Source organism: Amblyomma maculatum, chromosome 11, assembly GCF_055883805.1.
Source record: "Amblyomma maculatum isolate TAMU_Amacu chromosome 11, ASM5588380v1, whole genome shotgun sequence".
NCBI lineage: Eukaryota > Metazoa > Arthropoda > Arachnida > Ixodida > Ixodidae > Amblyomma > Amblyomma maculatum.
The window spans coordinates 27008523-27036519 of NC_139354.1; the positions used below are offsets into that span (position 1 = coordinate 27008523).

The window sequence follows — 27997 nt, forward strand, 5'->3', positions numbered from 1 at the left end:
TTAAAAAAAAAGCACAGGGGCGTTGCCCCAGCTTTCACTTCAGTTCAGCATCGCGGCTGTACACCGCGGCAGTCTTCTGGAACAGCATACTGTTCCGGATGACTCTAAACTTGTAAGACTTGCTTAAACTCGACGACGCCGGCTGAGTTTGTTCTGCACTACTGGCGAAGACAAGGGAAATGCTGGACATAGAGTGGGTTCTGCGGACCCTACGCATGCTGCACTTTTCGACGAAGCCTCGGCCCCGACCATCCAGGATGAACGGCCTTCTTCGGACGTGGCTCCTGTGGATAACGTTCCTCCATACGTACGACTGCGCTGCAAGTGTGAGTAAAAGGCGAGCACTCTTGTGCGCGATGCTGCAAATTGCGCTTCGCAGGTTTTCAACATTCTCGGCAACTATAGCAGTGCCAAGAGCTTAGTGCCGGAAATATACGCTGTACAGCGAATGCTCAAGGGTTGGAACAACCTGGCTAGCTCGGTGAAAGCAAAGCTAAATAGGCTGAGTCATGGCTGGAAGATCATGTCAGTTTTTTTCTGCCACTCTTTTTTGCGCTTCTTTAGGTAAAGGAACGCTAGTACATGCCAATGCAATGAAACCAGAAACGTGATAGCGAAACACATAGACATAGCTCCCTGGTAAAGCATTAATCTTGACTTGGGTTCAAGAAGCTTGACTTCCATTACAAATGTGATGCAATCACTTTTCTCGAATTCTTCACCTAGAAAATTCCAGGTATTTCGTCCTCTTGAATCTTAGTTCTATTTCCTTGCCCCTGTGTTAGCCGATGAATTTATATCTCAACGCACCAAGAGGGTGGGCCGCACAAGTCAGACCACAGCATATGCCTCGTTTCTTGCGCAAGCTACATGCAGTTTTAAATTTCAGTCCTTAAAATAAAATGTGCTCTGCTATCACTTTAAAGCTGAAAGAAAGCCTGCACATAATTTCGCAAAGTTATTTGCTATATAGTGGGCGTGGGTACGCCTCCTGCGCTGGAGACAAAACATGTAGGAAAGCACGTCCACGCATAGCATGGCTTCGCGTTAACATATTTATCCCTCCGGCACTCAATTCGTGGTATTGTTTTACACGACCGGTTCAAACGCATTGCTCGTCATGACTTACCTCCGGTTGTAATAGTGTTAGTGCTACAAGTGACAAAACTGCACAGCATCACAAACGGGACAAAACGCCCCGTCGCGACGGCTCACTGGTTAAGGCGCTCGACTGATACCCAAGGACGCAGAATCTAGTCCGGTCGGAGGTGGCCGCTTTTTGACGGAGGCGAGAAGCTAGACGCCCATGTGTTGCGCGATGTCGGTACAAGTTAAAGAACATCAGATGGTCGAAATTTCCGGAACCCCCCGATACGACGTCTCTCATAGCCTGAATCGCTTTGGGACGTTAAACCTTATAAACCAGCGAACGATACAAATTGGCAGTTTTATGGAACTCATGAGCGAGCAACCGAACTGCTCAGGTTGTTTCCGGTGCCGCTGTTTGCATAGCTCTATCACTCATCTATTTTTCGTTTCTTGCATTTGTGTTGTTTTCTCTATCTACCCTTTGTTAATCGTATTACAATCATGTATCATTGTACTACACTAGTATTTGATTTGATTCAGTAATTCGAATCCATATTATTGTGCCGTGCCATTGTAATCTGTCTGTGGGAGCAGGCACTAAACGACGAGAAATTATCGACTGTGAGGACTTTTCGGCGCAACTAACCAACCAACTTTCGCCTCGCTGCCACGCAAATTTATCCATACATTTGCACCGTTCAGTGTTTCTTTTCCGTGTACTGCCCAGACTGCGTTACCAGCCAACCTGGAGTCCCGGTTGTCCCAGGCGGCACTTCAGGTCATCAAGAGCCACACCGCATATCCTGGTTCCAACGCTGTCCCGCTGTTTGTCAGTGACGAGCACCTCATGCACTCAAACTTCAGGACAAAGTCCAGCATCGGAGATCGCGAAGGTTGGTGCCGTGTACAAAGGGCTGTCTATTCCTCTTATTTACAGACACCCCAGTTCGAGGTTTATAGCTAAACCTTTCACAGGCGCAGAACATAATGAGAAATAAGTATTCATGCGTGGACTGGACATTCTACTGAAACATTCGTGAAGTAAGGGCACGTGTTCTCACATTATTGACACTTTTACGCCAGACGTGCCACCTCCCCCCAATTTGAGTGTAACTATAGGTCGTTTGGACGGATCTGTGAGACACCTAACTCTTGTACTCCATGCTAGCTTTTATTTTTGCGCCTACATAGACACCTACAGTACCGTTATCATGCAAGTCAAACCAACAAGGTACTGTTTATGCTCTAATATCGACAAATGTATCTCCCTTCTAGCAGACAGCTCAGCCGCGTTAGCTCAGTGGAGAGGGCGCACAACTGCTGAACCAAAAGATGCTGACTCGATCTCCGCAGCTGTGGCCGCTTTTCGATGGAGGCGAAAAACGAAGCGCCCATGTGTCGTGGCGTCAGTGCACGCTCAAGAACCCTAACTGGTGAAATTTCCGTAGTCCTCCACTACGGTGTCCCTCATAGCCCGATTAGCTTTGGAACGTTACACCACAAACTAAACCAAACCTCCTAGCAGACCAGACTTCTGGCATAATAATGTATGTAGTGTAGTGTAGAATGCAAGCTGTTTTTCTTCAGAGCTTCAAGTCACAAAGCTGATGCTCTCCGGAGTGAAGACGGACGTTTACGGGGCCGTACGTTGGACGCACCTGCACCACAACCACTCGGACCATGTCATGGCCGTGACGCGCAACAACGTCCACCTCTGGCGCTTCACGAGTCCAAGCGCGGACCTACTCGCACACAACGCACTGTTCCGGTTCAGCTCCGGATCGGGTAAGCCATGCGGCCGACGGGAGGTCAGCACTGCAACAGTACAAGCCTATACTCTGTTCCTTTTTTTCATGCTCTTGCAGAAGACATCGTTGACGCCACAGCTTTCCTGCGAAACGAAAAGAACTTCCAGAGCATGTTCGTGGTCCTCATCATCCGCACCGGTCCGGCAGCCAAGCTGGTGGCCTACGAAGTGGACGCCGCCGGAGAGTCGCTGGTCAGTTTCGAGCTTTTGTAGAAAGTCGCCTTCGGCAGCCCTTTTCTTATGCGCGCTATTCCTTAATTTCGCCATCGAAGTACGAACTTAATCTCCACACAATAGTAATACTAAGAGCATACCTAACTGCTATGCTTAGCTCGGCATTCTTCTAGTTGCGCATTTTATTGGTAGGGCACAGGACGTTTTTGCGACAATTCTGGCGCTCATCTATGCAAGTGTCAATCATCCTTCACCGTAGGCTAACTGCGTTCGAGGTGCTTTTTTTTCCCCCACAAGGCTTGTTCAGAATGGCGTATGCGACCTAGGCACGAATTCGACCGTGCGATCCTTATTTTTTGTCAGTTCTTCCGGTGAGCTTTTCATAATGTATTAAAGCAGTGACTTGACCGGCAGTCCTTGAACACGCATGCTAGGAGGACGAAAACCTGGTTGTCCGCGTCCGTGGGAATTGGATCAATATACAATGTCGGTGTCTTTAACTAGCAAGCATCTTTATCCTTGCTCACATTCTTGGCTTTGCTGCGTCTTAAGCACGCTGTGCTCCCATCACCTGTTCAGCTCTACACCCTGCAACTGTCCGAGGTCCCAATCAAGGTCCGCTGGCTCCAGTCCCAACAGGAAGGAACGCTCGTACTGCTTTTTCCATCGGCGTACGCAGACGTGGGATTCACCGACATCCGCCAAGGTGACGTCACCCTTCATGTGAAGTATATTGACTCTTGACTGAATAGGTACCCACCACATATATTTGACTAGAATGGGAGACGACGGTCTTTCCCGGCGGCTCCGCAATCTAGTTTGATCATCCGTCAAATCTGTGCACGGAACTGCAAGAAGCGATGCTCTGGCCACTACAGTACTTACACAATACTCTGCGGGAAGAATTGCCAAGATGCGGTCTTTCCTGTTTAATAGCAGACATGGACCTCTAAAGTATACTTGTTAGTGCAGAGTTGAGCTAACCAGTAAATGCGAAAGCATTACTTCGCTATGTTCAGATTTCTGTCCGCAGGCCGCGTCCGCAGACCGCATCAGCAAAATCGTGTCCACGGCAGTTGTAATTGAGAAGTGGTAGAGGTTAATGAGTGGTGTCAATCGATATAGGGTGACGTAATGTTGTTGCCGAAAAATAATTAGGCCAATAAGTTAATTAAGTAATAATTATAAACCCTGAAAAGTATCAAGGACTAGAATGGGTAAACAAGAAGTGAGTTAAGCAACTAGAAGCAACCAACGGCAGCATCCGTGCTTTCGCCTTACTCTAATGCAGATTCTGCAGTGCTCTTTAATTTTTTTCTTTAAGGCTGATATTTTTTAGCTCACAAGACGTAGAGGGAAAACCGCAGAACGAGAAATGGTCCTATACTTTAAAAACAGCTCTCGATCGCCAATAAGTGGCTCGCACGTTTGCCTCTCCCACCGCGTAATTTCTGCACAAACTCTTGCGCTTCTTCATTGGCGATCACGCTGTTCTCCGCTGGACTGCGTGCCCTACAATTTACAAATATCCACATTTACAGATTGCGCATATTAGGGCAGTTGCTTTAGCTATCGCCGCAGTTCGATAGTGACTGTCACTTCGATGCAGGAGGGACGGTGCTAAGCCACGTCGTGAAGGTTCACGTGCCTATGGCGATGGACATGGAGACCACGACCATCTCCGGTTACGGATACGTCGCTGTCAGCAACGCCACGTCCGTGCTCGTCTACCGGTCCGACGACCTTGCCAGCAACTTCAAGGTCTTCGACGTGTGAGTTGAGATTCCTGAAGGACACCCGCTTGTGCAGCAATGTCTCGATGTAAAAGGTTCTTGTGCATACTCCTTTCGAGGGTTCAGCCTATATTCATTAGATTATAACGAAGAAATAGTTCACTGAAATAGCTGTTGATGCACGAATTGCCCATTAAATTCGGGCCAACTTTGCCTGCACGCCCTTTCATAACGTCCAATCTACATCGCGGCATACAATCTCTGGCGGCCGCGCAGCGGTGGCACACTGACTTGGCCGCTAGACTAATGTGTCCAATGATGCGGGATCGAATCCCTGCTCGGCGGCCGCTTCCCGATGAAAGCGAAAAGCAAGGCGCCCATGTGCCAAGCGATGTCAGTTCACGTTAAAGAACCTCACGTGGTCGAAATTTTCGGAGCCCTCGACTGCAGCGTCCCTCATAGCCTGAGTCGCTTTCAGGCATTGAAACCATGTAAACCAAACTAATCAATACATTCTATGGTCATTTCCTTTCGTTGCTAGTAGCCGTGCAGCTCTTCAAATAAGCTCTAAGCGCAACTTAATGGCAGCCCAAAAGCAGACGGTTTCGAACTGTTGTGCTCAGACGTCGCGCACTTCCCTCGCCGTTGAAGTAGCGGCGCATTGCTCAAGGAATAATCTTTTATTTCGCACTGACGCGTGTTTCAAATCTGTATGGTGTTCCCGACAAAAAAAAAACACAAAAAAACACGGGCTATGTACTGTACAGATAACCAGGCATATCATTTTACCGCACTGCTCGGTATGCATACTGTGCTACAAGAACATCTCGGTATTGAAAAGAGCAACTTCTGCGCAGGCTTCACGGCTCCGAACTGACGGACGTGTCCCTTTTCCGTGTGGGCTTCGACAACGTGCTGGCCGTGGCCGGGCTGCGCGAGCAATTCCTCTACGTGTGGCGCGGCGGCGGATTCTTTCTGCGCCAGGTGCTCAAAGTACCCCGCGCCTTCCAGTGGCATCCCGTGGCCGTGGACTCGTGCCGCGACGATGTGATCCTCGGCCTGGCCACCATGGACACAGCCTACCCACTGCGCCTCTTCACTTGGTCCTCCAGGCTCAGACGGTTCCAGGAGGTGGACAGGGGCAAGTGTCGTTTAAAAAGGAAGCTGGGGCAGTTAACACGACATTTTCTAACGGGAGCTCTTTGTAGTATTTACGTTGACGTGCTGCGTTGCCATTCTAATACCGGCATTTTACACAGCGGCCGCTTTGGTACGTTCACGTCGTACGCGTGCAGTGACCAATATACAGTGACCAGTGACCAACACACCCTCTTTACCAATGCCCTCTCCGCTTGGTGCAGAGAGCACGTGTTCGCGACGCTGCCTGAAAATAGTTGAAAGTCTTGAGCAAAGTAGAGTTCTGGGCTAGTTGGTAATACATAAGTGGGAGGCTTAGCGCGGAACAGACAAGGACAGGAGAGGCACTCGTCCGACAGGACAGGAGAGCGCTCGTCCTGTGTGCCTCTCCTGTCCTTGTCTGTTCCGCGCTAAGCCTCCCACTTATCATGTAGTTGAAAGTCTGTAGCCACACATTTCAGCCAAAAACTCCATGCGGCGAAATACCGGAAAAGTTCATAAGCATCACCCTCGCACTGCCGAACTCGCATTGCACGGGTTGGAACCGGTTACATGGAAAACACTGAACAGTCCTGTCGTGGGTGGTCTGCTGAACCAGAACATGAAGGAATTAAAGCATGAAATGGATAGACAAAAGAAATGACCGTTGTTCATAGTAGCTGTCATTGAATTCTGCTATACACTCAGAGTGGGCATGCTGCTAAGATGAATTTAAGCGTTATCACTTTTTGTGGGCTCCTAAGCGCAGCAGATGATGGACGGAAGGCCTGCAGAACGCAGGGACGCCTGTCTCTTGTCCCCATTCAGTGGTGTCTTGCCTTCTGAGCCATGCAGCTTCTGGGGATAAGATGTGTATGTCTTCACAGTAGACGGCGTACATACATTGGCAGTTCACTGCAATAGCCGCAGCATGGCTATGGGCGGTGCTTCCCCTCTCGAAGCCCTGCTGGCAGTCGGGAGAAACAAATGTTTTTGATGGCGGTGTTCTCCGTAGAAATGTGTCAAAGCACGAAGGAAATAAGCAGGAAAACGCTTGCCTTATTTTTGTTATGCATTTATCATGCAATAAACTCACCCGCCATGGCCGGAATTCCGCGAATGATCCTGCTGTTAGTTGAGCATCTAGTTTCGGTAAAATCTACTTGTTAAACTTCAGTACTTTGATTAACAAAATGAAGGATGAGCTCATTGATCGAAAGGTGGAAGAGGCAATTAAATCAAGCATGGGTGTTACCTGTAGCAAGCCTTCATAAATCTCCGGCCCCCCTCTCGCGTTTAGTCTGCTCCCATGTTCGGTAGCAGCCCGCTAGTCTATTGGTTTCAGCATGTCCCCGTACAGTATACATGTAGACTACGACACCTTCCGTGTAATCAGATTCGGAAACTAGACAAAAGATGAAAGACGAAGCACTTTTTCTAAAACTGCCTTACCTTCCTGTGACGAGAAACCAAACCAAATTGTGGCCGCGAAGTGAACTCTATCTTTCGCTTCAGGAACTGTGCCTCTCGGCGGTTTCATCGTACTCAAGGACAGCCTCTCATCATTCAGCATCAAGGACAACGCATGGATGTTCTTCACTGACGCCACTAAAGGGACTCCGAGATCTATCATGGTGTCCACTAAGGTCGTCCCGCTGTCCAACCCTGTTCAGGAGAAGGGCTCTCAGCTGGTGCTTCGCATGTCTATGCTCAAGGTCAGAGCCATAACAGTTTCTTTTTCTGATATAATATGTTGTAGTGAGCCGATTTCCTGACCCAAACCTTAAGTTAAAGTAGCCATCATAGCCGCGTTTCTTGAATCTCCAGTAGTGATTTGATGCAGTTTTGATTGTACATCAGTATAATGTTCTGAAATTTTGCCTGCATTGAGCATAAACCATCCAGCTTAATCCCGGCATGCTGGCTGGTGTGAAACCCACCCTTGCATGTAGCATAGTTTATTTCTCATACGCCATTGCTAAACAAATACGTTGCCCTGAGAGGGTTCTCACAATGAAAAATTCCATAACCCAACAGGATCAACTAGACAAGCAGCAGGCTCTCCTCGGTCAAGCGTCCAATACTCTGCGGCACGCCGTGTCCACAAAGGCGACAGTGAACGTGGTCCAAGTGAAGCAAGTCGTCCGGTCTATTCTCGTCAATGGTCCCGTTTCCATGGGGTTCGCCAATCTTCCCCAGGGCTTGACTATGGAGGGTTCAAAGGTTTCCATGAACGAACTCCATAGCAGGATGCCCGAACTTCACAAGGCGATGAGCGACATTGGTTTCCGGATTCGCAAGCTGGTCTCGGCTCTCAAAGGTTAGCGTTCTGCTCAACCGCACCATTCGAGTATACTGGGGCGTATGTGCATCAGTGAATTATTTAAAACCAAGGGCCTGAGACTCCTTAAATTACTGAAGTTTGCAACCTTAATGTCACTCGGCGCATATCTGAGTCGTTTCGTGCTTGTGTACTCTAGAAATCTGCACTAAAATTTCGTTCAGCCGCATGCCGTAAACTGAACTTTTTTATTACTGAGCACCATACTCAAGTACACCTGAGGCATGGCTCATCATTTTTTACACACCTTGCAGTACATTGAACATTGCTGTTAGAGAAATAACGAATAGATGAATAGTTTGTCACAACCGATGCAGTTCTTCATCCCAGACTATAGACGCAAGTACTGCAGTTAAGCATAACATTTTCGTGCTTCCGTTAAAGTGTCGCTTTCTACTTCCAATGTGCCCTGCGCGGAGAGTATAGGAAAGCGAAGGTCGGGAGTTTTAACGACACCAACAGAAATATAACAGGAAGAAGCTACTAAGCTGGTAAAGGTCAATAAGTATCGTTTTTCGTGCTCCCGCCTGAAGTTAATACATTGCCGCACTCTCTCTCACTACATTCACACAGTTAACTCTTGCATATTTTCGCTGTATAATAGACGCCGTGTTCCGGAGTCAGCCAGCCACTATCACCGCACCGAAAGTAATTCAAGGCCATCTGTCAACACCACTGGTTAAAACCACTGAAGCAAACATCGCATCCTTCCACGGAGTTCCTGTCACCGATTTGCTCAGGAGCCTTTACTGGTTCGTTATTTGCTCTGTTATCCGGACTTCCAAGTGACTGTTGCGAAATTTTTAGCGGCGATAGGTCTTCTGGCATTTTTTTTCACTTCGAAACCTCGCAAAAACGTCCTCTATAACTATGTGCGTTAGCCAGTCGTAATGTGCGGGTTTATTTCAACTTCTCCCTTGAAAAGGTCGACACACAATATCAAATGCACATGCGGCAAGCGCTTCTGTTGCGAAGCATTCAGCAACTGCTCCTGACAGTGTTTAAGGTCCCCATGTTCTATACAAGTAGGTGTTATTGCAGTGACAACCATTCATCATGGAAGTGCTAAACAATAATTAAAAACGTCGGTTTCAGCTTAGCTATAAGGACTTTCAAAAGTGAACTTCTGGAAATTGGCAGTTCCTCTGCAAAGATAAACGACGTAATAAATTACAGCTGTCAGATGACCAGCATTGCCGTGCAGGTCGAATTTTGAGACTACCCACTCCCTCGTGTCATTTTCAGGATGAACAAGCCGACCGCCATAACGGGACAAATCACGCTGACAAAGCCAGCGAGAGTAAGGTCCTCACTGCAGTCTCCCTCGGTGAATGGACTTAATCTCGCTGATGCTGTCACAACGGACAGACATCACACAATAAGCGGTAAGTCACGTGCTGCATGCTTCACTCCTTCTAGGCCCGTCGGCAGCTTCAATGATCCACGCATTTCTCCTCAGGCCCTACAACTTTCGCAAGTCCGCTAGTGATCACAAAGGACTCTCTCCTGGATGGAAGGCTAAACGGTTTGAAGCTGAGCGACCTCGTCACTCTAACCGGAACACACTACGTAACCGCACCGAAAAACGTCACTTCCATCGAAGTTCTAAAAGAGCTGTCTGCACAGATGGTGGACGGTGTTGACTTGGCCGCGGTAGCCGCGAACACCATGAACTCTGTAGACGACCAAACCGCCGAAGGCTCCTTGACCTTTGTCCGGAACATTAAAGTTGCATCAATATCGACGCCACTCGTGAACGGAATCAATGTTGGCGACATCGGTGACAGATTCGTTACCATCAATAGACCTGCCGTCATCACCGGAGTCAAGAATTTCGTCGGCACATTCGAGGCGCTCCACGACGTCAATCTTCGCGGCAGACTTAACAAGCTGTCTATACCGCACGATCTTATGCTTAAAGATGCTGAACAGTTTGTACAAGGATCTAAGCACTTCAGCAGACTAATAACCTCAGTGACTAATGTCGAAGGTAAAGTGAGCGGAATAGCTCTACCAGCAGACATCTACAGTCTCACTGACGACGGCGCAATCGACGTACCGCTTGCCTTCGCCAATGGGCTCCAGGCGCAGCGAGATGTACATGTGGCGGGTACGGTCGACAACATAGACATCTCGGAGTTCGCAGCTTACGCCTCCAAACAACCGGCGAAGGTCGTGAAGAACAACGTTATCTTCAAGGCCCCCGTCTTCGTTAAGAAGTCTGTCAGGGTCTTTGCTAAAGTTAACAGCGTTCTTCTGGACGCTCTTTACAAGGACGCCATTTTTCCCACCAACGAATCCACACTCATCATGACTGGACAGAAGACTTTCCACAATGGGGCCACGGTAGCTCAGATGACCGTTAAGGGTAGCGTGAACGGTTACAACTTGCTGGAAGATCTTGTGGCGACAGAGGACCACCAAGATATTCATGGTAAGGCTTCCTAAACTCAAGTGCCGCAACCTAATTGTAATCTTCAGTTTTGATTTCAGGCATCAAGACATTCACCGGACCGGTTGTGTTCGAGAAAAATCTCAATTCTAGTAAGTGCATTCTATGCTTGAAATTACGCAGTTTTATAAGTCTATGCACCAGTCGCGAGTGAGGGTTCAAGCTCTCCCGTTATTTTAAGAGAAAGTGCAGAAACTTAGATGCGTTCTGTTGCACTATATCAAGTGAATCGTGACGTCTCCTTCCTCCGAATTTCTTGAGCAGTGAACTACTACTGCCCTTTCCCATGCCACTTCCTCTGTATTCCTTTTCCAATCTGTATTTTCTGTGCGTTTATCGCTTTCACACGGCTTTATCAAAATACGCTTTTGATATAATGCCACACAACGGGCAGAAAGATGGACGAGTTCATTTGAGAAAATTTAAACTTTCATTTGCCACACACTTCTTCTAGAGGAAGTACAGAAACCTGCACACCTTTCTTGCATGCACGGCGCATGCGATAAATGCTCTCGGAAATTTCGCCATGTAGACGTTCAGCTGTGGAGCAACCATGCTCAGTTTCTTAGCTGTAACCGGGAGACTACGGAAAAGAGACCTCTGCGCCACTTCAGGTTCTTGCTTTCACAATATACAGCGTGATGCAGGTTTAGCAATACCAGAAATAAGTCACTCCTTTATTTTCTTCGAATGTCATCCGTGCGTTCATGCTTGAACACATTGTTCTTTCAGACAGTGGAATTGTCGACGGAGTTCCCATCTTTAAGCTATTCGCCGGCCGTATTACCCTGCACAGCGAGCAGAACATCACCGCCGAACCACTCTTCCTAAACACCGTGCGAGTAAAGCACCTCTACGTTTCTGGAACAGTCCAAGGCCTCTCCGTACCCAGAGACTTCGTCCTAAAATCCGTGCCGCAGAAGATCTATGGAACCAAGCATATGGCCCACGGCATGTCCGCAGCGCTCCTAGACTCTCGTATACACGCGACCGTCCGTGGTCTCGTCGGAGGCGTCGATATAGTGGATGTTAATCGACGCCGGATACCCCTGTCCACCGGCCAAGTACTCGCCGGAGAGTTCGCCATCGGTAACGTAACGACACCGTTCCTGAATGTCGCCTGGATGAACGGGCGCCCAGTACAGCCATTCTTGAGGAACGTCATGTCCAAGACAAAGCCGCAAGTCGTGGATGCTCCGAAAGCGTTTTCTGGTGAGCTTTGAGACTTTCACTAAACTGGCATGGATCTCGAATTCGGAGACCCTCGCTCATCCGCGAACTTAGGAAAGATTGCTGCGTGTTGTGGGCCTCTTAAATTAACGCCATCTCATTTTCACTTCGCCTTTGTATGGTAGCTGGCCCATAAATTTCCTCCAATCTTTTTTTTTCTGCGAAATTGACTCGTGGTGGTTATTTATTATTCGATAAGTCTGACTCGAAGTGAACGACGTTCAAGATAAAGTATATTTGAGTAATTCATTAATTTGCTCCTTCTCAAAAGTGAAGGCGCCTGGCGTGTGGAGGCTTTGTACACGGTTGCGTTTTCCCAAATATGGGCTACACATCAAACGTTAAAACCGCCTGTGGACAGTTTCGGACGCCCACTACGAAATCTCGGGTGCATTGCCGAAACTAAAAACCCTCTTGTACTGCCTATTATAGCCCAAGGGGTTTTGACGCTTTATCCAAAAGTGAACTCTCAATACCTCTTCGATTGGGGCCCACTTTTTTCCCTCAGGTGTCCTGAAGGCTTCCGCCCCTGTGACTACCGTGAAAGGCGTGAATGGAGTACACCTGGGCGAGCTCAACTCGGTTGCGGTCACTTTGCGTGGGCAGTCCATTGTCAGCGCCCCCGTCGCCCTGCGAGATCAGTTTGAAGTCATGGGCACCATGAGCATCCACGGGACCCTGGACGGCCGGGACCTGCGCGCCTTCGAGGCCGACGTGGTGCCAAAGCGCGGCTGGGTCTCAGTCTCGGGCAACTGCGTCTTCTACCGCGGCTTCTCCGTGCAAGGCAACATCGCCGCCGACACAGTCAACGACCTCATGTTCTCCTATGACGTACTTCTTAAGAACACCGACCAAAGCATCAAAGGTCAGTGCTGTTCCCGTGCTGCCCGATTGGCACCTGTTGTTTCGTGCCGAGACTGTGGCAAAATTTTGTAATTTATCTTCGGATTTTTAGCACTGCGACGCCATTGGTGCATCTGAAAGTTGCCCTCTTATCTGGTGGAAAACGTATCCACTAAACTACAGATAACTAAACTATGCCGATATATTAAAGACCAGATTAACTTGCCGAAGGTCGATGTGTCGTTGTCTGACGTGCGAAAGTAATGGCCGTAACAACCAACAATGCGGTTTATCCAATAAAATGTTCGGCACATATACGCAGTCATGTCCTTAGTTCTGTCCATAGCTAGGTTATTCATCAAAAGATGGTCAGCATCCATGAACAACGTACAGAATAGAACAAGCGTGGAACCTTTTGAAGTGCAACCATTTTTGGGCCTTATCTCACTAGACCTCGCAGTCACCTAGTTCTTTTATTTTATGGCAGGCTACAGCCTTTTTAAATTTATTATGAAGCTGGCAATATAATGTGCGCAAACTTATCTGATCTCTTTGTTACAAGTAGTCATATCACTTAAATTAACGCCTCCTATCGGTAGTTGCGTTTTAACTGGACTGTAATGGCTCTTCATAATATCTGTATCTGCATGCCAAGTGACGCTGCTTCAGACTGTACATGATGGTGGAGATCTCACCAGCAAACTTCATTGAGAAATTCTACGTGATCCATTTGAAAATGCTTCTTTTCAGGCCATTATTACTTCATGCGCGACGTGAAAGTGTCAGGAGACCTCCCGCACTTGGGCCACATCAACGGAGTTGATCTGTCCGTGTTGGACTCGCTGATTGTCAAGGAAGATCGTGAGAACATCATTCAATCCGACCTGGACTTCAACGAGGTGAGCTGAGTGACACGTCATTCACTGAAACTAGTCCTCGTTGTGCTCGCTTCTGCTACTTGGTGCAAGGTGCATGGCACTTCAGACGTTGGACTTTCCTTCTGTTGACTGCCTAAAGGCAGAGTGTAATGCTAAATTTATAACGTGACTGTTCTGATTTCAAAATTCTTGAGTGGGAACAGTACAGCTGTAATTTGATACTTGCGCTGCCCTGGACTCTGTGGGCTGGCCATACAGCCAATGCACATTCGCATTCAGCGAGGCAAGGCATGTGCCTCTCGTTGAGTTGATGCTTGGTGTTTACTAGCGGTGGGTTGGCTTTGACAGGATTTGCAACAAAGGTGTCATAGTAAGTGCTGTAGCATGTGCAAATACATTTTTACGCAAACTGTAAAAAATTGCATGTATGAATGGCTGAAAAGAGTGCGAACTGTAAACAAGGACGAAGAAAACGACACGAACAGGCGCCTGTACGTGTCGTTCTTTCTCAGTCTTTGTTTACAGTTCGCGCCTTTTTCAGTGATGAATATCAACCAACTTGACCAAACTTTCTGCTCTTCTATGCATATATGAAGTTTTCACAATGGCTTGCAGACTTCAGTTTTAAACTAATATAAGTCTCCACCTGAAATACATAGGTGTATTTCTGAATATAATGGGGTGCTAGTCGCCGGGACGAGATTCTTGTTGAAGCTGAGTGAACGCAACGAGGCTGAGCCGCCTCATTTGGACTACACGCACTACACGCGCGGCCAGACTGCTGCTAATGCTGCAGCTTTCCCTTGCATTGTAATCAGAGAATGAGGTCCTAATGCAATGTGTCACTATCATTCTTGTTATTAATGTTTATTCTTGTAACTAACTTTATCTCGCGGGAGTATGGTCATCGATGGCGTACGACAAGCTGTCAAGCTTCACGTGCGAGTAAAAATGCCTGTTGAGGTGGTTCATTTCTCGTTCTACACAGGTTGTAGAAATCGCCACGGACCTCAACGCCGAAGGTCTCTTCAACGGTCACAAGCTTCGACATCTGAGGGACCAAGCCGTATGCAGTTCCGGGCACCACGAACTTACCGGAACAAAGATAATCCGTGGTCCCGTTAATCTGTTCAACTCGATCGAGGTTCGCCACTTCGAAAACGGGAGTCTATCTAGCTTCCTCGAAGACATCGTCTTCATCGACGGCCATTTCGTAAGTTATCGCAATTCCATGCCCTCAGTAAAATTTATTGTGTATTGCTGTGGCTATATCGCCTTTGGAAAGTGAGGCAGGAAGGCTTATGTTAAGCAAGCGCGTTATGAGTGGTCTGTTCATAACTTGAAGCGCGTACATATGCTGGAGTCGGCCATTTGCCTCGACGCAGTTATGTCCATGAATGCCGTGAATGCCCGATTTCTCGCAGGCGACTGCTCCCAAGATCTTCACAGACGTGCTGCTGGAAGGCAGTGTGAAAGCGAGCCATGTGCATTTCGATCAGCTCGTCAACGGCGTTCCCATCAAGACTGTGCTGTCGGACGCCGTCTGGGGAAATGGCAAATGCGAACTCTTCGGTAATGCGTTTTCGTTTCAAGCAATCGGATAGCTTTTGTGCAAGCGCGAGTTTAATTTACAATTGTGTAGCGTCGGTAGCCAAAAATATCAGCCTGCGCAACAAGGAAAGTAGGTAGTAGTATTCTGGCACGCTGACGTCGGCTTATTGTCAATTGCTCCATATTTCGGCACGCTCCAACTGCTGAGTAAATACAGATGGGAACTCGACTCGTTTGTTGAACCCTTCACAACTTTGTACTGAACGTTAACACACTCCATATGGGAAAATGCCGCGAAAATAGACGCAACACGAACACAACGATTGCACGGACTAGCGCTTTTTCTGTTAATCTCGAGTCTTTTCGCGCTGTTTCCTTCAATATAACTGATACCAACTTGCCCAACTGTCCATCCTTTAATGTATTCCCTTCTATATTTACAGGGGAAAATGTCTTCAGCGACTCTTTCACAGTTCAGAAAGACCTAACCATCAACGGCTTCTTGAACGGTCTCCGTATTCCGAACGACCTCATTCAACTTTGTCACAACAAAGGTACGCCGTGAACGTTTATCATCTCATCGATTTGAGAGATGGTTTCCGAGATATGTTCTACCGCTACGCCACCGCGGTGCAGCGGTGGCGTAGCGGTAGAACATCCGCCTCGCATGCAAGAGGACCGGGGTTCAAATCCCGGTGGCACGCAATTCTCCACCGGATGACGGAAAAAAAAAAAAAAAAAAATCCGCGTGTCGATGGAATTGCATATACAGGTTTGGGGTGCGACCTGATGCCGGTGAACACCTCCGGCAACGCAATCCCTCACCAGAACAGGAGTTGGCCGCCCTGGTGCAGTATTTGGCCACAACCTCCTATGATAAGCTCCATAAAACCCCGGCCCTCAGTCACCAGCGGCTGCGGAACAACTGACCACGGCGGCGGTCAGACCTGTGACGCAGCAGGGGGTGCTAAGAAAGCCTGGCTCCGCTGGACAGGCCGCCATTGGAAACTGACCCTGGCAACGTTTAATGCTAGAACTCTAGCTAGTGAAGCTAGTTTAGCAGTGCTGTTAGAGGAACTAGAGGGCATGAAATGGGATGTCATAGGGCTTAGTGAGGTTAGGAGGCCGAATGAGGCATATACTGTACTGAAGGATGGGCATGTACTGTGTTATCGAGGTTTACCAGAGAGGCGACAACTAGGAGTAGGTTTCCTTGTCAATAAGTATGTAGCGGGTAATATAGATGAATTCTATAGTATTAATGAGAGGGTGGCAGGCATCGTAATTAGGCTTAATAAGCGGTATAAACTGAAGGTTGTACAGGCCTATGCACCTACATGTAGTTATGATGACCAGGCAGTTGAAAGCTTCTATGAAGATGTAGAATCGGCAATGCGAAAAGTAAAGACGCAGTATACTGTACTAATGGGCGACTTCAATGCCAAGGTAGGGAAAAAACAGGCAGGAGGCAAGGCAGTAGGTGACTATGGCATTGGTTCTAGGAATAGCAGGGGGGAGTTACTAGTTGAGTTTGCAGAGCGCAATAACTTACGAATCATGAATACCTTCTTCAGCAAACGGAAGAACCGAAAATGGACATGGAAAAGTCCTAACGGAGAGACTAAAAATGAAATCGACTTCATAATGTGTTCAACCCCCGCCATTGTACAGGATGTAGAGGTAATCGGGAAAGTTCGATGTAGTGACCACAGGATGGTGAGGTCCCGAATTAGCCTAAATCTGAAGAAGGAACGCAATAGATTAGTAAGAAAGAAACCCATCAACGAATTAGCGGTGAGGGGGAGGGTAGAAGAGTTCAGGATCTCGCTACAGAATAGGTATTCAGCTCTAACTGAGGATGGCGACATTACCCTAGAGGCAAGGAACAATAATTTCAGAGATATCATTACTGAGTGCGCGGTAGAAGTAGGCGGTAGGATAGTTAGAGAGGTTACCGGTAAGCTGTCTAAGGAGACGAAAGATTTGATTAAGAAACGCCAGAGTATGAAAGCTTCCAATCCAACAGACCAGATCGAATTGGCCGAGATATCAAAGCTAATCAATAAGCGCAAGGTGGCCGATATAAGGAAGTATAACATGGAGAAAATTGAGCATGCTGTAAAGAACGGGGGAAGCCTTAAAGCGGTAAAGGTGAAATTGGGCATGGGCAAAAACCAGATGTATGCGATAAGGGACAAGGCGGGCAACGTCATCACTAATATGGACAAGATAGTCAAAGTAGCCGAGGAGTTCTATACAGATCTCTACAGTAGCCAAAGTAGTCAGGACCGTAATGAGATTGGCGGTAGGGAAAAACAGTCAGACGTTCCACCAGTGACGAAGGACGAGGTCAAGAAAGCACTAGAAACTATGAAAAGGGGGAAATCAGCTGGAGAGGATCAGATAACTACAGATTTGCTGAAGGACGGGGGGGATATCGTGCTAGAAAAACTGGCCACCCTGTATACGCAGTGCCTGGTGTCATCGACGGTACCGGAAGCATGGAAGAATGCAAACATTATCCTCATTCACAAGAAAGGGGACTCTAAGGACCTTAAAAATTACAGACCAATAAGCTTACTGTCTGTTACGTATAAGGTATTTACTACGGTAATCGCTAATAGAATCAGGACAACCTTAGACTGCAATCAAGCAAAGGATCAAGCAGGGTTTCGGAAACGGTACTCTACTATCGATCATATCCATACCATCAATCAGGTGATAGAAAAATGCTCGGAATATAACCAGCCCTTATACATAGCATTCATTGATTACGAAAAAGCATTTGACTCAGTTGAAACCTCGGCGGTGATGCAGGCATTGCGAAATCAGGGGGTAGAAGAGCCGTACGTGAAAGTGCTGGAAGATATATATAGTGGCTGCACAGCAACCATAGTTCTGCATAAAGAAAGTAACAAAATTCCCATAAAGAAAGGTGTTAGGCAAGGAGACACAATCTCCCCAGTACTATTCACAGCTTGTTTAGAGGAAGTATTCAGAGACTTGGAGTGGGAGCAGTTAGGGATAAGGGTAGATGGAGAATACCTCAGTAATCTGCGATTTGCTGATGACATTGCCTTGCTAAGCAACTCAGGGGATGAACTGCAAATAATGATTGATGACCTAGACAGGAAAAGTAGAAAGGTAGGCTTGAAAATCAATATGCAGAAGACTAAGGTAATGTTCAACAGCCTCGGGAAGGAACAGGAGTTTACATTAGGTAGCGAAATACTGGAAGTAGTAGGCGAATATATCTACTTAGGACAGGTAGTAACCGCAGATCCGGACCATGAAAAGGAAATAACAAGAAGAATAAGATTGGGATGGAGCGCATTTGGCAAGCACTCGCAGATTATGACTAGCAGCTTACCGGTATCGCTCAAGAGGAAAGTATACAACAGTTGCATCTTGCCTGTACTCACCTATGGGGCTGAAACGTGGAGGCTAACCAATAGAGTTCTACTTAAGTTGAGGACAACCCAGAGGGCTATGGAACGAAAAATGGTAGGGGTAACATTAAGAGATAGAAAGCGTGCAGAGTGGGTCAGAGAAATAACTCAAGTTACCGACATTCTAGTGGAAATGAACAAGAAGAAATGGGCATGGGCAGGACATGTAGTGCGAAGAGAGGATAACCGATGGTCGCTGAGGGTAACAAACTGGATTCCAAGGGAAGGAAAGCGTAGCAGGGGGCGGCAGAAAGTTAGGTGGGCGGATGAGATTAAGAAGTTCGCAGGGGTCATGTGGATGCAGCTAGCACAGAACCGGGTTAAGTGGAGAGATATGGGAGAGGCCTTCGCCCTGCAGTGGGTATAATCAGGCTGATGATGATGATGATGATGATGATTCCGAGATATAGCTTTTCATCGCAAAAATGATCATAGTGGTTGAATTTCGTCTAGCTATGACTATCTTAATCCAGCGTTCCAGATTCAGATTTAAATGAGATTTAAAAATGTCGGACGGCACATTAACTCCTCCGTTAATGGTACATGACGCGATAGCATCGCGGATCCTGTCTGCGGCTCCTCTTGCCGTTCCACGTTGGTGTACATGCAGTTTCTGCTCGCTTAATTACAAATGCCTTAACTTATTGTATGTTTAATATGTCGCACATTCTTATCAGCATACAATCTTATAGCTATTCAGCTACCGCTAGTAAGCGGCCACCCAACATAAACATAAACCCTGCCCAACCGAGCCATATGAACGTGCCTGCTTGGCCTATAAGAGTATCGCACTTGGCTCGCCAACCAAGCACACTGGAAGGTTAATTCCTATCCTACCCTCCCACCTCAAGTGAGCACTGAGTTGGCAGCTCCTCCAAACTTCAGGGCCAATTTTTAACCTACACAATCTCGATCACACGATCAAAATTATCGCGCAAGTCTTCTGATCGTATGAGATCCATATATTATCTCCCCATTCGTTTTTTTTTTTCTACACCTCGCTTCACTGTTCTTCCTCCATAGCGTCTCCCCTATATTAAATTACCGCCGGCCGCAGCTCGCGTGCTTCAAGTAGCAGTTGCCGTGGCTGGCATAAATCTTTGCCTGAAGTTCTTTTCGTTTATACCATCATGACCTTCAAGCACGCAAGCCTGCCTACTGTACTGTTTGAACGTGTTCTTATCGTCCTTTGGGACTTCTGCCATCTTCCAGCTTGCCCTGAGCAGCACCTGGACAGCCCTGTGTTCCAAGACGTCCAGGTTCCAGGACATCTTCCTGTGTCAAGCATGGTCAACGGCCACTCTCTTCCGCACGTGCTTGTAGACACCTTGTTCGTCAACACAAACCAGACCGTGCATGGGACTAAGCACATCGAGGTACGCCGGTTACACACAACACAAACACAACATGCAAACAGTGTCTAAGAAAATAGATGGGTCCTGCATGTCAAGCAAGTCCCCCAAAGTGCAGTTAACAAGCCGTTCGCGCCATACCTAAAATTGAACATAAGCCTAAAGGACTCACTGTTTATGTGCTTTTGGAGCGAAACGCGGAAATTTCAAATCAGGTCATAGCTCGACAGCTTGCTGTCGATATGTTCAAACTATATCCACTCGGCTATGAAGGTACAAGCTCCAGAGCCCCTTATGCCTTTGTCCTTATCGTGACGTTCTGTTGATGCAAAGCTCTTTGTATGGTTTTCCTTTCAATCGCGACCAACACGTGCCTTCCCCTTATTCACGGTGCTTCGACACTTTCAAGTCACTGTGGAAGCCGCCAAGCATAATCACGATTATTCCACGATGTCCACGACTGTTCTCGGTGTTTCGGGCGGTTTCCAGAGTAATTACGTATGTGTAAATAGACTCTGGACGAGAACGACGTTCGTCCAATCCTACTTAGACTGCTGTGTGCATGTAATAATTCACCACTCATTTCGTTTTGCAGGCCAAATTTCACCCATGTCGATATATATATTTTTTGCATATTCGCTGTCCTATCTTGCTTAGTCCAATCTACGTGGCATCACCGTAGTTTTGGTAAAGTGTCCTTCGTTTAACTTGCATATACCACGTACCGAGACATTCTATGAGCCTTATAAACACGGCATGTGAAACACCTCTCCGGCACTGCGGTTGACACCTTCGCTGGTTTGCAGGTAGCCACCTTCGAAAAGAACGTGCTGCCCGAACGAGTTAACGGGAAGCGCTTCCGGCAAGAAGTCATCCCTCTCCACACAGCGCAGCCATTGCACGCGAAACTCTCCTATACTCACGTCGTAACGCCGAACGTCGTCGTAAAAGGTCAGCTTTTTACCATGACAGCCTGAAACTGATTGCTGGCAGTGCTTCGAGCTGAAGGTTGAAGCATAATGATTATGCCGCGACTTGCGCCATCTTCCAGGCCTCATCAACAACATAAATTTCCTGAGCCTGGTGCGGCACGCCGTACTTCTCAACGTTCCCCAGACCATCGCAGCTCCGTTGGCGCTTAACAACGTCGTGGTTCGGCAGAACATCCGACACGTGGGCACGCTGAACAACCTTCGCTTTGAACAACTCGCCAGGGATGTGTCGCAATTCGAGCACGCCGCGGCTCAGCTGTCCCGCAGCCTGGGCCAAAGGATAGCAAAGCACGAAGAGACTCTCAACGAACTGTCCTGCTTTCTTACAAGTGAGTGACGAGCCAGTGCTATTATCGACAGTAAGCGCACACTGCGTGCTGGGCTGGTGATCATTTGGACGAACAGGTATAGCGCAAATGCTCAGTGTCTGTTGCACTTGCTGCACCTACTCTATTGATTGCTTTTTCGTTACTACCTTACTACTGCTGTGCTCAAATTGTTCAACAAGCATTGCCCGTTACTTTTATGTGCCTGCGTTGAGGTATGCATATCCAGAATTTTTTTCGGAAGGGGCTAAGTTAATTTGGTCTGAAAGGTGTTGTAGGAGGGACAGTTCCTACAAGATCACTGTCAAGACAAGAACATCTGAGGGGAGCGGAAGGGAGGCAGACCTATGGGGAATGGGACCTTCTGGCCACTCCTTCGATACATGGTCCTTGTGTAATAACCTCACGCTTACGCAATGTCCTAGCTTTTTATCTTCATTTTATAATCATTTACTGTTTCGAATTCCTCATCCCTTAGCTCTTCGCTCCCGTTTACTGTCGGAATATTTGGTCACATGCTTCTTGTTCTGTGTTCTGTACTGTCACACATGCTCGCGTGTTCAAACAATGGGACAGATGCTGAAACCAGGCTGAAAAACCTCGCGCAGCCCAAAACTCATCTGGGCGAGTTTCTAGCACATATCGCCTCGTATTGCTCGTTTTAGCGCTTGTTCCACGGAGGCTCCTTTAATCAACTGCCCTGCAACTGTGAATTTTTCTCAATTTGCCTCCGTGTTGGAAGCAAGACGTGAAATTAACGTTAATAAACTCTCTGACGGATATTACGTTCATTGCCCTTTAACTGTGCAAGATCGGCGCTGTAGAGCAGACTCGTCAAGATTCGGCCATGTTGCTACCACTGGCGGCAAACAGGGTAGATAGGTATAGAGCAATCTACACGAGGATTGTTTTTTTGCTGACTTCACTGAGTTAAGCTTCCGACGCTGATATGTGCAGCTGTTTTTTTCCCCAACGCTGAACAGCCGCTTCTTAGATCTTGTTTATTCTAAACAGCCTGCCTTTGTCGGAAGAAACCGTTTTGATGACTGCTAACCATCGAAGTCCTTGATGCTAGTACAGTGTAGATTCAAAGACGAAATAAGCGCTCCCCAAGTCGTAGCGTTGCCTGATCGTTCCACATCTAAGCGATCTCTTCTCATTTTGGCAACGTCGCTGCCACCTTTGATCTAAATCTAGGTTAGGAACGACCCTCCAGGATCACGTTTCTATAGCGTCCTGTTGAAACGAATCGGCGCCGTGAGCAGCCGCTCTCAAAGTCTCAGTATACAAGTGACGATTAAAATGGTGAATAGTTACCATTTGGCTATTTCTAACGGGTATCGTTCCGTGCGGTGCGAAATACATGTATTAGCGAGAGCCACTGCAAGCCATAACCTACAGGTCAGCCAGCTAATGAGGTCTTCTCCTCTTGCATATCACAATATAAGATGCCAATCTAAACCAGATAAGCACAATTAGGACAAAGTACAGGACTTTACTATTTGCTTCCGTACTGCGGAACCACAGGGAACAATGCAACTCAAGCATCATGCCTTACTTCCGACGTTTTTTTGTGTGTGTGTGTGTGTGTGTGCCGTTCGCCATTTCCCTCCACCCTGCATATGATTAGGGTAATAAACGAGATATATACTGTCAGTTTTCACTGCTGCTTCATGTGCCCGTTTCATCGCTTCCAGGCTCGTACTCTGCCGTCGACTACTTCGTGCTCCACCAGTACCTGGACGCAGAGGCGACCATCGTGGACACCGCGGCCGGCGTGGGTCTCCTGCGGCTGGTGGACGCCCACGGCGGTGAGGCCCTGGCGCAAGCGTTCTACTTCTCCTGGAGCCGGAATGAGGCCTTGTGGCGCCTTCAAGGTGTCGTTTCGGCTGACGAAGGCGAACGCGTCTACTTCACGCTGGAAGGGCGCCTCCTCTGGCTCGAGCTTCCCCTGCAGGACAGCACCGCAGGCCGTGAGTACTGCTCGATCGTCCTTCACTTTCACTGTCTACACCCCATTTTCCACTGCAGGAAATGTGGGAATTGATGTTGAAACCTGGTGGCAGTTTGCTTCAAACCACATTCTGTAATCCTTAAAACGGGCACCTCGAGAATGTTTCGTAAAATAAATTTCATGTACTGAATTAAGAAGGTTACGCACAGTTTAGTACAGCAGCTAGAACAAATGTCGAGGCATAGTGACGCTCAGACGAATGCATAGAGGGTACACTGTCAGAGTAACGTTGCAATTAAGTGTTGCACTGCTGCCATAAGGGCACTTCAAATTATTTAAATTTGTCTTTTCCCGATCAAATACCCAATTTCCGGGACTCTCATTCTGGCGTCAGTGGTACTTGCTCATTTATCTCATTTCATCAGTTGCATCATCGCTTCGGGTCGCAATTGGACAGCTACAATTTCGCAGGTTAGCCCGGGTGCGGTGGAGGTGGTTGGCCGCTCGACTACTGAACCTAAGGTCGCGGAATCGAATCCCCACCGCGGTGACCGCTCTTCAATGGATGCGAAAAGCTAGGCGCCTTCTATCTGTGCGATGTCTGTGCACGTTAAAGGGTCCTAGGTGGTCTAAATTTCAAGAGCCCTCACCTATGGCCTCTTTCATAGCCTTGGTCGCTTTGGGACTTTAAACCCCAAAACCAAACCAAACCTTGTAATGAAAACCACTATTAATCTACCCAGGTGCCATCTTGACTGACGGCATGACGGTGCTCTTCAACTTCGGTGACGTGCTCGGCATGTCCGCTGTCACCAAGACGGAGAACACCGCGATAGTGGCAAGCCTGACCAAGAACGGCGTCCTTGACCTCTTCGTCTACACTCTTAGGAGCTTCGAGCCTGCTCTCATCGGCACGGTCAATCCAGGCGAAGGTATAACCTACAGTAACTAAACCACATATTAAATGTCTTATGTTGATTGCATAAAGGAAGTGGCCTCCCATGAGGAATTGCTGCAGGGCATTAAAGTTCAACGTTTCTAAGCAAATGATCTATCATCCTCACACTTCGTCCAGGTTCCACCATTGTCAAGCTTCTCACCCTTGAAGGGACTGTGTATGCGATCGCCTCGGTCTTCGACCACAGAGCTTGCATCACGGAGCACTACCACTCCAAGGTCTACGCCATGGAGAGCCCACACAATTGGCGCCTCGTGCAAACTCTCTATGGCAGCGCAGTGGCAAACTCGTTCGCCAGGGACGGCTTTCTCTACGCCCTGTTCATCGGGGTGGACATGAACAGCCACTGCTCTGAGCCCAGCCTCGTGAAGGTAAGTGTTTCTACCCCCTAAACTGCGTCTACGCTGGCGGTTGGACCGTTCGCACTGTATACTGTTCCTAAATGTGAAATAGCCAATTTCAAGCTTCACTTTCCACGAAAAAAGTTGTCCATAGCATATTGTTCAAACAAGTGATTACCGCCTAAGACATTCTTTATTCCTTGCTGACCACGAGCATGGTGATGCATGCTGACAGCTGATATCCATTATTTCCACAGATGTTCAAACAAATATCCATCCTATTCGGCACAGCTAGCTCATACTTAATCTCTCCTCCCATTTTCCTTACAAACGCTGTTTATCATGTAATCGATCTGCAGATTGCCATAGTACAGGGTTTGTCCTAAAAGTAAAGTTACTAGTCGTGACATTGCGCGCGCATGACCGCATTCAGAAAACCAGTTTCGGGGCATGGCACGGGAACCTTCAGTTTCACAATAAGACAAGTTTAGTCCGCTTCGAACAAGCGAAGCGAGTCGACCGCCTTTAGCATGTACCCCAATTTCGTAGTTGTGTCGGGGAAACAACGAACTTCGGAACAGCGATACGCGGTGAAGTTTTGCAGTAAACTGGACAAGTAGCCTACCGAGCTGCTCGTAAAGACCAAGGCAATGATGCGACATGCTAATTGCGACTGCTCATATGGCACAAACCATTTAGACTGTTCTGAAGCCGTCCAGCTCAGCAACGGTTCGGGCGCCTGTCATTGACGGCGATGGAAGCCGATAATGATTGAGTGCGTGTTTTGCTAAAATCTGATCTGCGTGTGAGTGTCCTTATTGTAGAAGCGCTAGAGATTCTACAATAATGACTACACTTATACGTAAATGTTTTCAATAAAACCCGCAACAACACATACCCACCTCCGTAGCCGCCATCAACGGGCGCCCAATTTTTTCTCGTGTTTGGGCGTCTTCACTTTCATGTGAATGTCATATGAGCAGTCACAATCAGCACATACGATCTTTGCCTCGATGATGAGTGCCTCAGTAGCAGACTTCCTCAGTTTATTGCAAAATGTCATCGCGTGTCATTGTTCCGACGTTCGCTCAACTATCCTCGACGCAACTACGAAACGGCGGTACACGCTAAAGGCCGTCCACTCGCTTCACCTCTTCGTTGCAATTTCAAGCTGAAGGGTCCTTCACCATCCCCTGAAAAGTTTTACCAATCGCGATCATACACACGCTATGTCACGAACACTCATTACTTTCAGGACAGACCTGTATGTACATGATACGGCACAAATCCCTGCCCGCTCCAAATTCTACTAAGCTCTGATAAATGTGCGATGTTCATGGGACCATTGTTTTTTGCCTTGGTTGGAAATGGCTACATTTTAAGCAGGAAAGATGCAACTGCTAGAGCGAAGACTTAACGAGGCATGTTAGTGTGGCGCGCAGCAAGGTGACGCATCAGTCTGCTTTTCAGACCTATAACGTGCGAGCCGTCGGTCTCGCAGGTTTACCGCACCTGCGGCCTGGTTGGCTCCACTTTCGAGCTGTTCCAGATCATCCCGCTGGTTTCAGTCTACAAAGTTGAGCTTGTCCAGTACGGAGCACAGCTGGACGTCTTCATGGCTGCGGCAAACAGAACCTCCATCCAAATTTATACGTTCAAAGGTAATGTTCATTTTACCCTGTCACTGCTGCAGTCACAAGTTCACACGGCCCAAAATTAGTCTTTTTTTGCTATCCCTGTTCCCAAGCAAAGGAAAAAGGTGACGTTTTTAATCGGTTACGAAGGCCGTGTCAAATGGCGTGCAATGGCGTCCGCTCTTTGTCACTCGTGGTCCATGCACTGGACCTATCCGGCGCATGTGACTTTGGGATGTACTCTTAAGCGATAAATCGCGGCGTAGTGTTTCACACATTTCCAATGAAAAGTTTCAGCAAACGCCTCCGCTAGCTTCGGACAACCAGACTAACTGATCTGATTCTGAATTCCTCCAGGCGAAAGCGGATTCCAGTTTCACTCGGCCATACCCGTCCGATTGGTGACAGACATCAAGATGACTGTCCTCGAAGGTTCCCTGTACCTCATCGTGGCTCAGGGGCACAGCACCGGAAAGAGCCTCGTCTACAGGGCTGTTACGCAAGGTGAGCTGTTGTCTGCTACTATAGGCAATTAAGCCATCGAGGCTTGCCAAACGTTGTCGGCTGCCTCTCTCTATTTCCACCAGTCATTTTCCGTACTTCGCTTACTGTACTAGTCTATTAGGCTGTTCCCATCACTCACCCACTCGGCTCTCGTTATTTCTGCTTAAGAAGTGGAGGATAGTTAAGCAGCCGCTTAATTTTGAATGCGCGGCAGTCTACAGTGTATATGCGTTTAATACAGTTTTGAATAGCGAAATGGCCCTATATAGACCCTTTTTGGCTGGTATACCGCGATGCACGCGTATATCATATAGTATTGGCTGTATTTTCTTTTACAGGCGCAACAGCGACGTTCCGGCGTCTACCAGTGACGTGACACTGCGTAACCGCCGCTCGGAGATTTTAGATTTTATGCCCTTCCCAACTCCAGGGCAATAATTGTTTACTGTTGCCATAGTTGCCTCGGAGGCTGCGCTGCTTGTTTCTTTTACACAGGCTAACATTTTAACCCGTTTGCGTAGAGCATACTATAGCCTCAAAGGCCTTGTGGACGCTGCAAATGCTGACGGGTGTGTACATATATATATGCATTGTACTGAATCTGCAATAAAGTTCTACATCGAGCTGTTTCATCTGTGTCGTTGAGTTACGCTGGCTAAAACCTTCAAACTAAATTGAACGCAAGCACACACACTCTAGGTGGCGACAAATTTTTGAACGGTAGGTCTTATATCTCATCTTATCCGAATACGGCAAAATGCGGTAAACCAGCAGGCTCTCGCATCAATGCACAACTGTAATGCAGGTGTACTTGGTCCGGAAACAAATTCAGACTCCGTGAGATTCACGCGGCTGTGTAAGTTTTAGCATTGGTGCGTTCGATAGCTTTAATGGGCTAATTAAAATATATCCAAAATGGTGAATCAAAGACCATAAGAAGAAACACAGGATCTGCGCTTAAACTACTTGTTAATTTGTCTCGTTATTCTACTCGGGCCTGCGCTTTAATGATCCAAGCACACAAACTGAAAAACAGGCCGTCTGAAAAGCTTTATTACAAGCTAAGAGAATGGGATGTGTGGGTGGGATCCCTCCGGCACTCCAGCGGCTCACGGGCATGCTTTCCGTGCAATTGTGCAACGACAACCTTTGTGTCTCGAGTCCGAAGCCGGGCAGGGGCGCCTCCCCCCCCCCCCCCCCCCCCCCTCAATAGTTGCCACAGCGTTTGAGACGTCAGATAGATTTCTTGGCAGGTCCATACGATTTGGAGATG

At 47.7% G+C, this 27997-nt stretch overlaps 1 protein-coding gene across 2 annotated transcripts; it reads left to right on the forward strand.

Moving 5' to 3' along the window:
• LOC146173216 (uncharacterized) lies at positions 1–27354 on the forward strand. 2 transcript variants are annotated; one of them, XM_084583920.1, is made up of 28 exons: positions 1–326; positions 1817–1982; positions 2677–2874; positions 2955–3088; positions 3650–3776; positions 4680–4842; positions 5661–5944; positions 7435–7634; positions 7957–8239; positions 8865–9012; positions 9506–9645; positions 9720–10694; positions 10742–10804; positions 11445–11924; positions 12451–12807; positions 13536–13684; positions 14652–14876; positions 15088–15235; positions 15658–15768; positions 19876–20039; positions 20822–20966; positions 21067–21336; positions 23031–23306; positions 24031–24219; positions 24363–24616; positions 26088–26247; positions 26578–26724; positions 27063–27354. In XM_084583920.1, the coding sequence occupies exons 1-28, from the start codon at positions 180–182 to the stop codon at positions 27098–27100; spliced, it is 6141 nt and encodes a 2046-aa protein (XP_084440046.1). In that variant the 5' UTR covers positions 1–179; the 3' UTR covers positions 27101–27354. The 2 variants fall into 2 exon arrangements, with proteins under 2 accessions (XP_084440046.1, XP_084440047.1); XM_084583921.1 differs by having other exon boundaries at positions 10754–10804.
• Positions 27355–27997: the final 643 nt, after the last annotated feature.